The 17978-nt window shown below is 46.1% G+C and overlaps 1 protein-coding gene across 1 annotated transcript; it reads left to right on the forward strand.

The window, feature by feature from the left end:
- The first annotated feature begins 1202 nt into the window (after window positions 1–1202).
- On the forward strand, window positions 1203–11352 carry LOC128874015 (toll-like receptor 7). Its single transcript, XM_054118234.1, has one exon. It carries the CDS (start codon window positions 1974–1976, stop codon window positions 6069–6071), a length of 4098 nt encoding a protein of 1365 aa, XP_053974209.1. The 5' UTR covers window positions 1203–1973; the 3' UTR covers window positions 6072–11352.
- The last annotated feature ends 6626 nt before the right edge of the window (window positions 11353–17978 follow it).

Below are 17978 nucleotides of genomic sequence, written 5' to 3' on the forward strand. Positions count from 1 at the left end.
GTAACAAATTCATTTTTCTAATGTAGGTTATAGTACTATTAGAGTGATCATCTATTTGAAGTGTATAAAATATGCTATACTGAAAAGTATATTTTATATTAAATAAAGGGACATATTTGCCTAAAGGAGGCTTGGAATGGACATTGATATTAATATAAAAAAAAGCACAACGTTATAGAATTCTCTTTCGTTTCAATTTATTGTTAAAACAGAGTGCAAAGTGTCCGAGAGACACCGATTCAAATTCTTCATTCCTACAATGTTAAATTTTCGATTTACTGAACTTGTATCGTAAAGAACAAAACGAATTTACATAAACATTCGTCGTATCCTTGACGGGGTGGTACCTGTCGTAGAATTAATAGTTGATAGTATGAACAATTAAAACAGTTCCTACAATATTTGACGTGTTGAAGTTTACTTGGACCAGAGTACGTGTTAACGACCTGGCGTGCATTATCGTCGCGATCGAGGCTGGGAAAAGTGCACCAATAGCCAAAGAGCATAGCGAAACCGGTGCACATACCAAAGGACATATGGACTTACGTTGCATATAATATACCTGACGTTCTGCTTGTGTTTGTGCCGATTCTTTGTAGAGTGTTTGTAGGGGATCTTCTCGTACAGGCCACCAGAGGCCTTGCAACCCGTTTTCTTTCTCGCAAGTTTTTTCGAAAAGTTATATATAAACGCAATCTTCAAAGATTTGGACACGGCGTTTTTGGTTTATTTGTTAACTCTTAAAAATAGGGTAGAAAGAATTGTTCTGGCGATACATTTCTGATCAGACCACTTCGAGACCAAAGAATCATGCTAATAATCAATATAATACAGCTGGAAAAAATATATACCAGTCTTTCGAATTTCTTGTCAAGATCCTTATTCTTTGTGTATTATACACGTATAAGAGCAACGAGCAAACGACACTATTTTTCGACTCGGTGTTTTCGAAAATAAAAAGTACAATTTGAATTATAAAATGAAATTCTAACGGAGTGCAGTATAAACTGTAAAATCAAATCAAAATACAGTACACTGGATATATTTCTCGCAGAACGAATAGAAGCATATCTCGACAACCGTTTAACAGAACGAGCCCTCGGAATAAATCGCTACAGGGTGTTTTCGCTCCGCATCCATTATTCGAATAATACGTTTCGCATCCCCGGCCGCTCCTGGACGTGTACCATCTTTGCCTGTAGGATAATGCGTCAGTGGCCAGGTCGCTTTACCGACGAGTCATCTGGCGAAGGTAGCACGAAACGGCAGCTTCCCTTTTTGCTTCCCCTCTAGGGTCCCGTGACGCAGTCAACTCGAAGCGCTATATATTCGAATAAAGTGGCGGTCTCTGCCGTTGGAAATAGGAATCGGAAAGGAACGGTCGGGAATGCCGATGATGCGCGGTCAGCGGTCTGCTGGATCAGTGCTAGTGCTTGATGTGAGGCGAGTGTGTACGGTGGTGCACGGTCGCTTCGCGTATACGGGTTTACGCAGACTGTTTTCATTCCCGTCGGTTCGTTAAAGCGTGCTCGTACTACTTGCCGCGACTGTGTGCCTGCTTCGTAACGTAAGCGTGCCGTAGGGATGTACTAAGCAGACGTAACGAGGACGAGAAAAAAAAAAAAAGGGGGTGATTCGAAGGACGGAATCGCGGAGAAAGCAATCGGAAAGTATCGCGAGTGAGAAAGAGTGGAGGAACTTATGGCAGGGTGGCTCGCCACCAGCCAACTAGGAATAAAGGGCAAGAGAAATGGGCCGGTCCGTACTTACGTGATAGGAGGTGCATGAGCGCGCGCGCGCTCGCACTCGCTCGCGTGTGTATGTGCGTGCGTGTGTCATCGCTGCGCGAGTGTGTACGTGAGAAAGGGGTGAGGAGCGAGGGTGAGAAATAGTTTGGCCGTATTTTCGAAAGTGATAGAATCCCAGCCGGAAAAGCCGTGGTTAGCGCCGGGTGTGAGGTTCGACGAGGCAAGATGACAGCTAAGTATATTTTCATGACGCTGATAAACGCGGCGTTCCTATGCCTGGCGTCCACGATACTCTCGGAGTCAGCCGGGGCCTCTTGCAAGTGGTTGTCCGAGGGTGGCAACGATACGCGTTCCGCGGACTGCACCCTGCGCGTGTTGGATCCTGTCGCGATCACCAGCCTCGTGTCATCGCTGGACGGTGCTCTCAAGTTGCGGATTAAATGCAGCGACGTCCATCACTTCGAGAGCAGCTTCAACGCTCAAAGCTGGCAACGGTTGACCAGTTTGCACGAGCTCCACGTGCACGGTTGCAAAGTGCTCCGTATACCGGAGGGATCGTTCCAACCGCTTCTGGAGCTCAAGAAACTCACCGTGCAAACGTTCAACGGTGTATGGGGTGCCAGCCGTGTGATCGAATTCGCCCCGAACTCGTTGCTTGGTCTGCGCGAACTGCACACCCTCGAGATCGTCGAAAGCAACCTGCACGCGCTTCCCGTGGGTTTGCTCTGCGGACTGGACAATCTTCAAACGTTGAATCTGACGGGGAATCATTTGCGCGACGCCAACGATATCGGGCTGTATCGACGGGACGTCCCCGGCGACGGGAACGTCGAACCGTGTCGCGCGGACATACGAGTATTGGATCTGTCGCTGAACGAGCTCGAGCGATTGCCCGATAACAGCCCGCTGGTCGGCTTGCGACAGCTCCAAGAGTTGCACCTGCAACGAAACTCGCTCGTCGAAATTGCCGGCGATGCGCTCACCGGGCTGACGGTGCTGCGCACCTTCAACGCGAGTTACAATTCCCTGGACGCGTTGCCCGAGGGTTTGTTCGCCAGCACGAGAGACCTTCGAGAGATACACCTGGCGTACAACGGGCTACGCGAGCTGCCCAAGGGCATATTCACTCGTCTGGAGCAGCTGCTGGTCCTAAATCTCGCCGGTAATCGACTGGGCAGCGATCGCGTGGACGAGACGACCTTCCTCGGGCTTATTCGTTTGATCGTTCTCGATCTCTCGTACAACGCGTTGACGCACATCGACGCCCGCACCTTCAAGGATCTCTTCTTCCTCCAGATCCTCGATCTTCGAAACAACACGATAGATCGGATCGAGAGCAACGCCTTTCTCCCGCTCTACAATCTGCACACCCTCGAGCTGTCCGACAACAAGCTTCACACCGTGGGAGCGCAACTTTTCAACGGTCTGTTCGTACTGAATCGGCTCACGTTGTCCGGCAACGCTATCGCGAGCATCGACCCGTTGGCGTTTCGCAACTGCTCCGATTTGAAGGAACTGGATCTGAGCGGTAACGAGCTTACGTCCGTACCGGACGCGTTGCGCGACCTCGCCTTCTTGAAAACCCTCGACCTCGGCGAGAACCGGATCAGCGATTTCCACAACGGCTCGTTCCGGAATCTCCATCAGCTGACGGGGCTGCGGCTCATCGGTAACGACATCGGGAATCTCTCCCGCGGTATGCTCTGGGACCTACCGAACCTGCAGATCCTGAATCTCGCCAGGAACAAGGTGCAACACGTCGAGAGACACGCGTTCGAGAGAAACGAACGTCTCGAAGCAATACGCTTAGACGGAAACTTTCTGTCCGATATCAACGGAGTGTTCACCAGCATTGCCAGTTTATTATTGTTGAATCTATCCGAGAACCACATCGAGTGGTTCGACTACGCCTTCATACCGGGGAACCTGAAATGGTTGGACATACACGGGAACTACATCGAGAGCTTGGGGAACTATTACGAGATCCGCGACTCGAAGGTGAAGACCTTGGACGCCAGTCACAATCGCATCACAGAGTTATCGCCGTTGTCCGTCCCCGACAGCGTCGAGTTGCTCTTCATAAACAACAATTACATCAGCGTGGTGCGATCAAACACCTTCGCCGACAAGGTGAACCTCACCAGGGTCGACATGTACGCGAACATGATCGAGACGATGGAGCTGACGTCGTTGCTTCTCACCAAAGTCCCCGAGGACAAACCACTGCCAGAGTTCTACATCGGCGGCAATCCGTTCAATTGCAATTGCTCGATGGATTGGCTGCCGGCGATCAACAATCAAACGTCCACGAGAGAATATCCGAGGATCATGGATCTGGACAACGTCATGTGCCGCACTTCCGGGCCACGTGGTGTCGCCATCGTGTCGGCCTCCACGGCCCGATCGGAGCAATTCCTATGCCGCTACGAGGCCCATTGTTTCGCTCTCTGCCATTGCTGTGATTTCGACGCGTGTGACTGTGAGATGACTTGCCCGGCCGGCTGCAAGTGCTACAACGATCGGACGTGGAACACGAACGCGGTGGATTGCTCCGGTCTCGGTGTCGGGGAGATACCACGTCGTATACCGATGGACGCGACCGAGGTTTACCTGGACGGTAACGTGTTACGCGAGCTGCAGAATCACGTCTTCATAGGACGGAAGAACATGCGCGTACTGTACGTAAACGGCAGCGGGATCGAGTCTATACAGAACCGAACGTTCAACGGTCTGAACAATCTCCAAATCCTTCATCTCGAGGACAATCGGATACGCGAGCTGAAGGGTTTCGAGTTCGAGCGACTCTCCCATCTGCGCGAACTTTATCTACAGAACAATCTGATCGGGTTTATCGGCAACCTGACGTTTCTCCCGTTAAGATCCCTCGAGATATTGAGACTAAGCGGTAACCGGTTGGTGACCTTCCCCGTCTGGCAGGTTACCCTGAACGCGCGTCTCGTCGAGCTGTCCCTGGGCAGCAACCCGTGGTCCTGTCGTTGCAAATTCTTGCAGGAGTTGTCCTCGTGGGTATCGGACAACGCGCACAAGGTGGTAGACGCGAGCGACGTTTGGTGTTATTACGGTGGCGACGCCAGGCCGGCGTACAGGCGCCGATTGAACGTTAACGAGACGGTCTGCTCCGATTACTTTTCTCAGGGCGGAGTGATCGAGAGCATCATGGTATCCGATTATTTGCCTCTGGTAGCTGCTACTTTGTCCGCGGTGCTCGTTCTTTTGGTGATCATCGTCTTAGCGTTCATATTCCGCGAGCCCGTGAGCGCCTGGGCTTACTCCAAGTACGGATTGCGATTTCTGCGCGCGAAACCAGGGAAATCGGCCGGGACGGCGGCGATGCCATCCGCGGCGCCGATGGCCGCGTGTTGCGACGCCGATCGCGAGCGTCTCTACGATTGTTACGTCTGCTATAGTCCCAATGACGAGGACTTTGTGCTCCACTCGCTGGCCGTCGAGCTCGAGCACGGCACCGCCGGCGTCAGACTCTGCTTACATCATCGCGATCTATCTTGCGTGCTCCGCGCCTCCGCCCCGGCGCCGGTCGTCCTGGAAGCGGTCGACGCGTCTCGACGCGTGCTGATCGTCCTTACCCGTAACTTCCTTCAAACAGAGTGGTCGCGTTTCGAGTTTCGCGCGGCTCTTCACGAAGCGTTGCGCGGCAGGGCGGCCCAGTTGATCGTCGTGCAGGCTGGCCACGCGTGTCCCGAGGTGGAAAGGGACCCCGAGCTACGGCCGTACCTGAGAACGGCGGCGGCGATCCTCACGTGGGGCGAGAAGAGGTTCTGGGAACGCCTCAGATTCGCCATACCGCCTGGGAACATGGGCGACATATCCATGGAGAGGAAATCGTCCCCGTTGGTCTACAAGCGGAACATCAACACGTACACGTTGGACGGGGTTGGTAGCGAGAAAACGAGCATGTCGACGCTGCGGGCCCAGGAACGACAGCGTACCTTCTTCAAAGACTCGTCGCCAACGACCGCGTTGATGCTGCAACACGCGCCTCCCGCCTATTCCTGCGGCACGGTCTCCATGCCGCAACAACAACCACCACCTTCGTCACCGCAGCCCAGGCTGACCGTCAATCACGCCTACCGAGATGCGGTTACCGTACCAGGTAGCAATCTCATCGCCACCAACACGACGGTGAGCAGCGGCAGCAGCGAGGATCACAGAAGACCGCTGTCCGAGCACATATACTCGTCCATCGACTCGGATTATTCCACCTTGGAGAGAACCGCCTGGAGACAGCAACAACCCCCGCCACCGCCACCGCCACCATCTTCCGGCCAGGCCTATCTCGTCTAGCTCCACCGACGCGAATTATATTCGACTCGCGTTTCACGGACGGAGTCGGGCGCATTTTTACTCTAGATCATCAACGACGAGAATCTGCTCGTCTATCGACGAGTCTATTCGCGGACCTTTCTCGTCCCCTTCCCTGCTAAACCCGTATGTACGTGTACGTTCTCGTTTAGCAAACAAATTGGAAATTGCTACCTTTTAAAAGCATAATTATTTTTTACACAAGTTACTTACGAATCAACCCAATGCGAAAAAGCAATATTGTAGAGTGCAGAGGATATAACCTCTGGCTAAAAAATTGTTCGTTTTTAAATAACTCGTTAATTCGCGTATCAACCCCGTAGATACACAATGTTGGATTAATCCTTGAAAAACAAACAATTTCCGATCCGTTATTTGTTCGATAGAAACACAACCAAATCGGTTTTATATCGAACGAATAACGAGTTATTCGAACAGTTATTCGATACGCAAAACGGAGACAGAAAGTCCAGACTGCTGCTGACCAATTATTCAGTAGCGAAATGAATTGGAAACAAGCTCAAAAGTTTACATGAAAAATATGTCGGTGCAATTGTAATTTTATCTGGTCCGTTCGCAATTTTAACCGAGCGATACGATAACGTTTTGCAAAGGTATAACATCCGACTCTGATACAAATATTCCAAAAAACCCGTTTGTTTTTCATAAATGTGTCAACGAAACAAACAAGATTTTTCAGTTATCAGTTATGAATAAAAACACGCTCGGAAATTGGTTAAAAAGCACAAATTTCAATAGTATCGTGCGTTTCGTTCGTTTAGCTCAGATAGCGAACAGTTTGTGCTTGATATCTAAAGGTGGTCTTTGAATATTTTTTCGATCGATTTTTCTTTAACTTGGTTCCATAAAAAATGCTCTATCCAGACGATCTAGATAAAGATGTACTCGAGGTAAATCGAGTAACGCTCAACTCTGCCCAGAAGGAAGACGCTTCTGGCTTTTTTATGTTCGCGCCGGCAAGGAGAAGGATTCGCATACTCGCAGAAACAGATATTTCCACGTGTTTCGTTCCACGGCTAGGATTAACCTTCGATGGTTGATAAACGAAAGATATATTTTCGATTTAAATTCTGTCGTCTATCGAGCATCGACGTGTAACCTAGGGATTCGGAGTTAGCTAGGTAGTTTGCACCGAGCGTTTGATGCGCCATTAGGCACTCGAGACGTAACAAACTTACGATGGACGTGATTGGCGTATCCAGTTGGGACTTGACGAAAGAAGCCAGACGGAACCAAACTCCTTCACGTATTGGTCCCTCGACGCGTGACAAATTTCTGTCCAGTACAAATTAGATATTAAATTTAACTCAATTTTGTTGACGACCGAGGAACTCCTTGATGCTCGAGACAGATTGGAAAGTGGTCACTTTGCATCTATAGGGTGTGTTTGTAGCATGACTTTGAAATGATCAGGGGAAATCTGGCTTTTTCGGAGGATTATGTAATTTAAAGTGGGAAATTAACGGTCGAAAGATAGTTTTGTATCTCCGGACAACCAATATTAGGATCGGTGCAAATATACCCTCGCAGATGCAAAGTAATCCACTTTTATGTGTCACTGAATATGCGTCAAGAGTCATCGGATATTCACTTTTATGATCCAATAATTGAAATATATTTACAAGAATTTAATGAAAGCGCCTCGATGCTTCAGAGGTTGAACACCTTTCGAGTGTTCCAGACGCTCTACTTCGACAACAGCTGAACCGAGGCTTACTTTCTTCTATCGTGTAAAGTATTTCGTTATTTGTGAATGTAGGAGAGTAATGCCGAGAGGAGGACTTATTTATTAAAAACACTTTATGTCTACGGATGTCTTGTAAAAAGATCCACGTGTACACGAATTAACACTAAGATTAGTTAATAGAGGAGTCCGTGGTTTGGAAAACCGAGTGAAATGGTTACAAAAATAAAAAGGTTTCATTCGGATAATGCTGATAGACTCTTCGGTATGGCTGATCCAGCAAACCCTGGCTTAGACGCGGCTAGATGTTTGATGAACCTAGATCGACTAGAAACTCTAAAGCCAGAGTCGGTTTAGGTGCATCTAAAGTAAAGTTTGCTGTGTCAGCTTTTCGAGTCTGCCAGGATTACTTGCATCGAACGTCAGATTTTTACTTTTGTTACCTTTTATTCGACGATCCATAGAATTCATGGACGTGTTAACGTTAATTGATGCATCGTTTCGATCCCAATATGCGGGGAATATATCGGGAGTTCAGCAATTGAAAATAATAAAAAAAAATTAGATGACCATATATTATACGTAACCTTGTTCGTTTGAACATTTTTTTTTTTTATTATTTTTACACGTTGAATCAATGTTCTCGATATAAATAGCTCCTCTTACCGTTACTCCGTTGATTTTTAGTCGCCATTGAGGGCCAATGATGATTTCTGATGGTGCATTATTTATTTAAACGATGAATTAAGTGATTTATATATTCATTTCCATATGTTTTTGGGAAAACGGTGATCGTACAAGGTGCTTCGAACTTGTATAGTTGTGTATATCTTATTTGTACATTTCACAAACTTGGTACGCCTGGTGCGAACGTCCCTCGATGCAAACAATATCGAATGAAATATTTGCTAGCAAGACGATTCATTGATAAAATCGCACAGATTTTTATTCACGGTTCGCAAGAGCCCCACGGGGTTCAAGAAAATATAATTCCGAAATGCTATTGAAAACTGCTTTGAGGTCATGGTGGTGGCGCCCACATGGCATGCATCCCTATCGAATATATTTTACAATCAAGGGATGTCCTTTGCTCTCATTTAAATGTATTTTACCAGTTAATTGATTACCGTGTAAACCCTCATGATTTTCAACCGATATACCCGTTATGTACATTCTGTATCTTTGATGTAATTATCGATACTCATCCATTGTACCTTCCACAAGTCACATATTTGTGAAGCTATCATTTTATTTTAAATAACGTCGCTTTGACATTAAAAGACTAAATCCACTTTTGCGTAGAAATTTGAAAACCAAGTAACGGGGTCGAGGTTTAACACGTTCACAAGTTCGTGATCGGCATACGGGTCACAGCATCGTGCTATTATATACAACCCCGAGAAGCTGGACAATGAACGGGTTAAATTTCCGAAAATTCCTATAGAGAGGTATATCGCTACAACCCGTTGTAGCATCCGAGAAGGTTTCTGCGAGCCTTGTGTAGCGTACGCGCTCTCGATTCTCACGAAGAAAAAGTCTGTGCGATTCCATCAATTGAATAGTTCTTGGTAATTAGCGCGCTCTTATTCGGCACGCGTGTCAGAACCGAGTACGGTGCAAATTAAGTCTGTTCTGGCTCCCAGTGATTATCGAGCTTTCGCGTAGTCACGGCCTTTCGGAGGAACGTTAGTTTCACGACAGAACACGCGATTAGCCGAGTAACTACGGACTACTTTAGGAAATATTTGTTTGCAATCCTTTTTCTCCTCGCGAAAATGCGTTCGCTACTTGCTTCGTTTCATCGGTAAAAGCGTGATTGTCCACTTTTCCACTCCTACGGCGTTTTCCCTTTTTCCTTCCCTCCTCCCCCAACCTTTTGTTTTCTCGCTCGGCCTCGTCGTTCCCACCACCCTTCGTTTCTTTTGTTGTCTCTCATCCTTCTTCCACTACCCATCCACCCTCGATATCAGAGCCTCCTCGCTCCTTAGGAACAGATTGCGCTCGCGCAAAACCGGTGCGACGCGAAATTTTCTGAATGGCGTCTCGCGAGAACCTAGTTCCGACTGGGACTCGTCTGTGTGCTCCCTTTCCCACTTCGCTCGACGACTTTTCAGCGTGCAATAAAGCATAAACACGCCGCCGCAGTGCTTTAAAACAGCCGTTTCACCGCGAATAACTATATTTCAACCACGAAAGCGCGCGCGGTTCGTCGAGGACGAGTGGGATTGTTGCGGATTAACCGCGGTTTTTCAATTGGTTTCTTCGCGAAGTACGCGAAACGGATGCTCGATTGTACGAGCTGACGGGACGGGAGCCGCGAAGATCGCGCTGTAATTACTCGAGATTGTATTCGGAATTTTTGTTTAGGTTTCGCGTTCAATTATAGGACGAATACATAGGGTGTTTTGTACAAGGGGTTACAAGGTATATTCTTAGAAATTAACGAAGATGTCGGCTCCGTTTTCTTTACAGCTAGATGGTTGATCTTTTAGTACGTAACAGAATTTGTTTGGGAGATCGTTAAAGGGGAAAAGGTGGACTCGCTTCTTTTTAACACTAAAACTACCGATGCTTCGGTTCATGGCCAATTCATAGGGAGTAGAGTATCTAGTGCCTAGTTTCCTATCCAACAGTAATGTTGTAATCCAGCATTTTTAAAAAGAAGTCCTCGAGGTACACGGGCCGAATCGAGTAACTATAGTGTTAACTTCAGTATTAATGGAATCTGGTATTTATTTCTTTTTTATTATTTAGACGCTTCTTATAAAACCGAACAACATTTCATCTCTCACGAGTCCTTTGACTAGCGTCGACAACAATCGACTGATTTTAAAAAGCTCGGAGTAAGCACTAGGGGTCTAGTTGCTCTGTCGGTTCACCGTTGAGCGTTGGGGAACGATCGAAACCGATGATACCGTTTTGTCGCGGTCGGATAGCTGTTTTTAAAGCACTGTACTCCTTTGCACGGAATATGGTTGAAATGGAAATAAAAATAAAAAAGAAAAAAAGAAAAAAAAAGACGAAGAATTGTGTCCCGGTGCCCGATTCGTTTCCACGTGTGTACATATTTATTATATACAGAACGCAATATGTAAATAGAGCCCGCAAGCTGTACGCGCGTCAGCGTATCTGTACGTATGTACAATTGTACAAATTCTATGTATGAACGAGAAGAGGAGGAGCGCGTCGATCACGGCCGACACGTTCGCGTCGCGTAGAGAGTTTTAGCTTCGATTTTGAATTCTCGAATAGGTAGACGACTTTTTGTAATTTTATATGTCCCCGAGTTAACACTGTACGATATGTAAATATGTATATCAAACGTCGCCTCGTGTAAGATATTATTCATCGCGGATGGAATGAGACGAGAGAAAATGGTAATTAAGAGTGAGACTAAAAAGAAAAAAAAAAAGAATTAAATACAGAAACGAAGAAGAAGTGTGCATGCGCTTGCGATACCGCGAGCACCGACACGCGTCGCGCATGCGTCGTAAAACTTAACTGTATACTTGATTTATTTAAATCATGTGAATAAATTTATAAAATACGTTATTATTACATGGTCGCACAATTACGTATCCGACATCTCATACCACATCCCTTCGTCGTTTCGATAGTTGCATAGAGTTTCTCGAGAGTCGGTGTTCTGGGAGGTAATTGGAATTTTAGGGATGACTGTGAGTCATTCGGGGTATTCCTAAATGTTCGAGTCTGCGACAAGTATATCGTACGAACGTAGCTTCAAAAAACGGTTTATTAAAGAAGACAATTTTACTTTTTCTCGATAACGTATTAATAAATGAATATCAGTTTCGTTAGGCGCGGACAACTCTCCCAGAGAGATTAAAATAAATGTGTTACTATCTGTATTGCTCTCTCAGAGAGATTAAAATAGATACCCGTCGCTCTGTATTCATCTTCCAGGGAGATTGAAATAAATATGTTTATTTCTATGTTGGTGGAAAGCTAACAACTTACGGGCACTTGTTAACTTCCCACAAGGTAAGAATAAATCGACGATATTTATTTAATCCGTATTATACGATGTACGAAACACATTAACAACGAAGCGAACTAGAATTGTTTGTTTAAATGTATAACTCGAAATGAATTTAATATTGCATTAGCTCGAGCACAGCAATAATAATAGCGACAAATTCAAGTTCCCAACGATGCCAGTCTGATATCGACAAGAACCACCGACACTTTGAAACGGTGTATTAATATCTGCTAATGGTAGCGTCGTTTCGACCTATTTTTCTCCGTTAAAATTTTGTTAAAACACTTCCACTTTCAATTTGATTCGTTTACTTCGCCGAGTCGTGTTACCATAAATAACATGGCTTATTACGACTTCATCGCGTGTTGCAAATTTTAGTAACGCCAGTCTCGTTCAAGCAATCATCTATCTATGTTTACACATCAACTTGTTTATCCGATAGTTCGGTATACGAAATAGCGAGAACCGTGTTTCCAAGGAATGGAGCAATTTCTATGCCCCATCATCGCCTGTATTTGTAACGACAAGTCTTTGCTTGGGTTTCCCTCTGGTTCCTCCGTGCTTCAATTAACATCTCGACGTATTCAAATACCAGCTGTATAAGTACGTTCCACTAACACAGGAAATGGTCGGTGGTGTCTTTATCTCGCTCGACGCGTCTATATTCGTTACCGGTACGGGTCGAAATAAATTCAACGAAAGACAAGCCAGAATTGATCGGCGGCGCTGTTCGCCTGTGTTTGTTTTCGAACACGTATATCAACGGTTCCGCGTTTGATCGGAATATTTGCAAATATATTCTGTGGAAATAACCTGTGTAACGGTGTTGTTTCCCACACAGCCGGCTGTCGTTACATACACTGCGCTCTATACTATATAGATCGCGAACGGAACATTGATCCTAGTCAGCGCCACCGCGCACTCACTGCACACCATCTGCACACTTACATTATTAATGCGCCTACACCACCACCGCAGGCTGCACGTACCGTCGGAGACCAATGTTTCTATTTGGAAAAATCTGTTTCTTTCAAACAGACGGAGGAGACTGGGAAACTGGATTCGACGAAACGGACACAGGAAACCGTGGGCACACGGACCGATGGAATAGGTATCGAGGACACTCGAGCAAGATCGGTAAACGAGAGGTCCCATCTATGTGACGAACGTGCTCGAGCAATAAATTGTCCGTGCTCGCCGGAGTTTGTTCGAAAACACGTTCCTACTAGCGAGCAAAAGGTCGCTAAATGCGACGACGAACGGTTGAAACTACGTGAAAGGGTCGATTTTTACGAGCGTTTGGGTCTCGGCCCCATGGTCTAAGCTCGCGAGCACGGGGACTATTCTACGCGAGCCTGGATCGAACGCTAAAAAGAATCGACCCTTTCGAGTGGTTCGAAGCGAGACCCCCAAATACTTCTTTTCGCTCGAGGGTCTGGGGTCAAACCGGCGATCGACTCATCAGTTTTTGATCAAATCGAATCCTTTATTCTTCATCGTATCAACGTGGACGCGATGCCATTGGATTCTTGGTGTTCTCCCGATTAAAATGATATCTCACGTCGCGTAAATCGAACTATTTGTAACGAAGTAACTTTTCGATTATGCAATCAGATTTTGCATATAATTTCGTTAAAAATAGTCCGATTTACGCGATGTGAGGTATCATTTTGATCGCAGAAGCATCAGGAATCGATTGAATCGATAATAATTGTCGAGGTTGGTATTTTTAATTCTTTATGGCATCCCCTTGCCGACCGCCCGTTGCGATGATGGCGCGTGGCCTTTCTCGGGATTCCGTGGTCGTTTAGGTGTTCGTGGCTCGTTGTGCTAGCTCACCTGGGCCCATCGGACCCTCCTGCGCGACGAGTTGACACTTTCAAGAAGTGGACGTTGCTCGTGCTCGCCGCTCGAACTTGCATACACGGGACCTCTCCTTAACGATGCAGTGGGAAGTACAGGCATCGAATTCCGAAGTATCGATGTTTATCAGGTGGCATTGTAAGAATTCGCCGATCGCTGTTTAACCGTTGACGAGCAGTCAGTCATCCGGTGGATCTTGGGGAAGTCGGTCGTGTCGAATAAAGTCACTTTTAGTAGAGAGTCGTGTTCATCTATATATCCATCTTGAAATCCTCTCGCGGTATAACGATAGCTTTGAAGTGATTACCAGATGATACGTGGGTAGCTGGGCTGATGGAATATGTATAGAGAATGCTTGAGTAAGATCAATAATGAAGTAATCAGTGGGAAGTACAGGTATTAAAATCTGAATTATTACTGACTACTTTACTAGTGTCACTGCTCTGTGTCCATTCTTAGGAAGTTCGATCAACGTCTTTCGTTGTAATAAAATGACAGATAAATGTTACTATTTAAAGCTATTTTTCTATTTAAGGTCACGAGTGATTGATCGTAAGTGCACGGAATCAATTGTCACATCTCTTGCACGTCGTACTTTTAATTGATAAGTGTCGATACTTTCCTGCAAAAATCGAAATGGATTGACACTGAACGACTACCTACGTGCCATGAATAGTATCGATACGATATCGGTCCGAACGCTAATCGCGGCCGATGCCGGGGTTAGCAGTGCTCTCCTGCGAGAAATTACACATCCGTCCGATGCCAATTCGTGGAAAGTTTCCGTTCTCGAAACTTTTTAAACGTCCCGTTTATAAAACGACAACAGCAAAAAAGGTATAACATGTCGCTCTATACTCGAATCCGGCCAATAGACACTTTCACGACGCGAAATAGAGGCGTTGGAAATAAAACAAGCCGGAAAGTTTGCTCGTAAAGTTTCGAGCTGCATAGTTGCTCTAAGTGCTGATAGAAATCTCCGTCTATGCCAGTGGTTCTTCACCTGGAGTTCTACTTCTAGGTGGTTCGTAGATACTCGTAGACCCCCGCTAAGGAACGGGAAGGACGAACTTGCGTGGGAGAATATTAAAAGTTTTCGTTGTATTCCAGCGTAGAAAGGGATATCCGTCTTATCCATGCTTTGAAATTTGGATAGCTGCGTTAAATCTTATGTCTAATTTGTACGTTTGATGTTCATCAGAAAAATTAAAATTAAAATCTGTAATCTTAAATCCTCAAATTAAATCCTTAAATTCTCAAAAAAGGAACTGTGTTCCTCTGGAAGCTTTGGTGTAGGTAATCCTCTGCAACACAAAGATTCTGTGCTCTTCCCTCCAGGGTTCGAGTGTATTTTTAAAAACGTTATTCCTAGAAAGGGAATCTCGCCAGATTGCCAAAGGAGAGCGCAGAAAGAAGGTAACTCTTTCTGCCGCAATAACGCGCCATTCACGTCGGGGGCTTTTTATCTCAAAATTGGAAACGGCATACACGCCGATACTCAATTATCTCGAGAGAAAAAGATGTACTCTTCTTTAAAGCTTCGACTGGATGTGGGAGAACAGATTTTATAAGTTGCTTGGATCCCTGGATTGCCACAACCTAATTGTGCATGGATTATCAAAAAGATGCACGCATTATTTGTAACGAAGCATCCTGTTGTTGTACCATGTCGGAACATCCCATTCGATATCGCAGAAACTTTCGCGACTTCCGGAATATACTAACTTCGTAATACCTTCGACAGTAACCTACTCTCGCTTTTAATACTTTTCGCTTTCCTTTCTCAAGAAGACTCGAACATTTTCAGCAGAGATGGACAAAACCCTAGGCTTCGAATAAATCTGAAGTTTGCTGATGTGTTCGTCTCGTTTCCTTCTTTGGAGAATGTTCAGAAGAGGAAACGGTTCCCCTTCAATTTCCTTTTCCAATGTTACTTTCTAGTTCATCGTTTGCGCGTTGCACATACTAGGTTGTTCCAAAAGTTTCTTTCGCTTTATTCATAAGTAATACATGCACAATATTTTATGTTTCACGTTACATTACTGAATCGTGCACGATTCATTTTGCTCCGTTACTGTTACAACACGAATATCTATGAAATTAGATTGTCTATTTATATAAACACGAGCACATAAAATCATCGAGTGCAACTCGCGAAAGAAACTGTCGGGACAACCTAGTACATCGAACATACCGGAAGAAAATGGTTTAAGAACCCCTGTTCTGCAGCTAGCGCAAGTTCGGGCCAGGTGTCGTTGAAACGCGAGAGTAACCGTCATAGATATTTCGTAAAATATGATTTCCGCGGTGCGGTCGTAATCGAGCCCCAAGTGGGCAGTCCGTAGCGAAACCAGTTCTCTCTCGGTTCCCTCGCGGAATGTAAGTACAGCTGTAATTACTTACACCATACTTACCAAGCCGCGTGATCGAATCTAGCTGGAAGGGACCCGGAGGCCTGCGAGGGCCGGCCGGCGTGCGGCGATCTTTGCGGTATCACACGGCCGCGCCAATTTCCCGTCGGTGTGTATCCGTGGTTAAGAGTGCAAAAGGCGGGTCGATTTCCACGAGGTTTGCTCTCGCTGCATGACGCGATTCAGGAGAAAGGGAACCCACGATAGAACGGTCGAGCGTCCTCGAGATTTGCGAGAGCACCTTTCACCGTGAGATCAAAAGGAGGGTGGGCGCCACGCGTCGCGTCAAGTTCGTTATATGGGTCGTTCTTGCGAAACACCATTGAGGAGTAAAGCTGAGCAATTGTCGGCCTTGAGGATCGGCCTGCTCGATCCCAATGGCGCAACACGGCCCAGGACATTGGCCTGCATCCGTGCAACGTCGGAACGATTTACATACTGGGCATACCTACGCTTCCTAGATCGCGTTCCCTTGCTCTCGACGACAACGAAATGCTAGTAATCTCGCTTCTCGCTCGGCCGCTCGGCTACCACGATCGATAACGAAATCAATTTCGCGCCGTTGGACCTCGGCCGGCTACGCCTCTGCTCCTCGTATCGTTCCATCGACCAGGCTCTCGAGGATCTGGTTCCAATCCTTTTTTTTTTCTCTCTCTCGCCCCGGCTTTCTGTGTGTCGTGCCAGCGAAATCGCTTTTACGATCGGTCAACGTCGCCGGATACCCGGCAAAAACTTTTATGTATCTCTGCGAGCGAGGTTGTCCAGGTGTACCTACACGGACTGTCCGATAAATAACCGGACTGAATTTCTGTTACCCACACCGCGACCGCTGGCTGTCGAGAGCCGCTCCTCCTCGATGGGATTGTACTTCAGGTATCGACGATTCCGATTTTAATAGACGCGGAGGACACGTGGGAATGTTGTCGAAGAGGCAGCGAGAGTACTTTCGCTGGACCTTTTCACGGGAACGCGGTGGACCAAGTACGGACGGACTTGGGGTAGGTCTGGGTTGAGCACTTATTCGGGAATGAGGTTTTTAAGGTGTAGCTTCGGACTGATTGGCAAATAACTGAACTGAATTTCTTTCGTTGACGCTACGAGTGTTGTGCAATACTTCAGCTGTAGAGGATTAAAATAGTTGATAGACATAGAGGACACGTTATCGAAAACGTTAGTGAGAGTACTTTCGCTGGACCTTGTCGCGAAAAGGCGACGGAGTATATTCAGTGGGACTTGGGTTAGGTCTGGGTTGAGTACGTATCTGGGAATAAGGTTATCAAGGTAGTCGTGCAGCGTGTCCAATAAATAAGTGGACCGAATTTCTGTTGTTGACACTACAACCTCTCAATTTCACTATTCTAATTGCAACGTTTCTTTTACAAGCTCATTGGCGTTCGAGTTGTTAGTTCGATAATATAGTTGGATTAAATGCATGTATCGCCAACGTATCGAAAAGTATGAAACAACGTTTGAAAACACAGACATTTGGGGTTTTACAAATATATGTACCACGCGCAACTATTCCCTGCTGCAGCGGGATGATCTAGTGAAAAGCTAGCCAAAATTCGCCGTTTGACGAACAGACCTGAAACTGTATACAAGTTGAATCGTTAAAAGTATTTATTCACGGGCTGATATTCCCGATGCAGTAGGCTCCCGGTTATCCGGTAACGCTTTAACCGATCGCATACGTGTCGAGACGAAAACAATTGACCTTCCAGGAATATTATTCACGTATTTCGCGATCATTTTGTTCTGCTAAATACACTTTTCAGGGTATTGGTTATCGTCCGAATAATCTTCCTCGCGTTCATTTTACATCTGTCAACTACAATTTGGACAAATATAGAAACGGTATAAACTTATTTTACGTTTTATTTTTCACGGAGTTTAATATAAAAAAGTTTTCT

The sequence above is a fragment of the Hylaeus volcanicus genome, chromosome 3 (assembly GCF_026283585.1).
Source record: "Hylaeus volcanicus isolate JK05 chromosome 3, UHH_iyHylVolc1.0_haploid, whole genome shotgun sequence".
In the NCBI taxonomy this organism is placed as follows: Eukaryota; Metazoa; Arthropoda; class Insecta; order Hymenoptera; family Colletidae; genus Hylaeus; species Hylaeus volcanicus.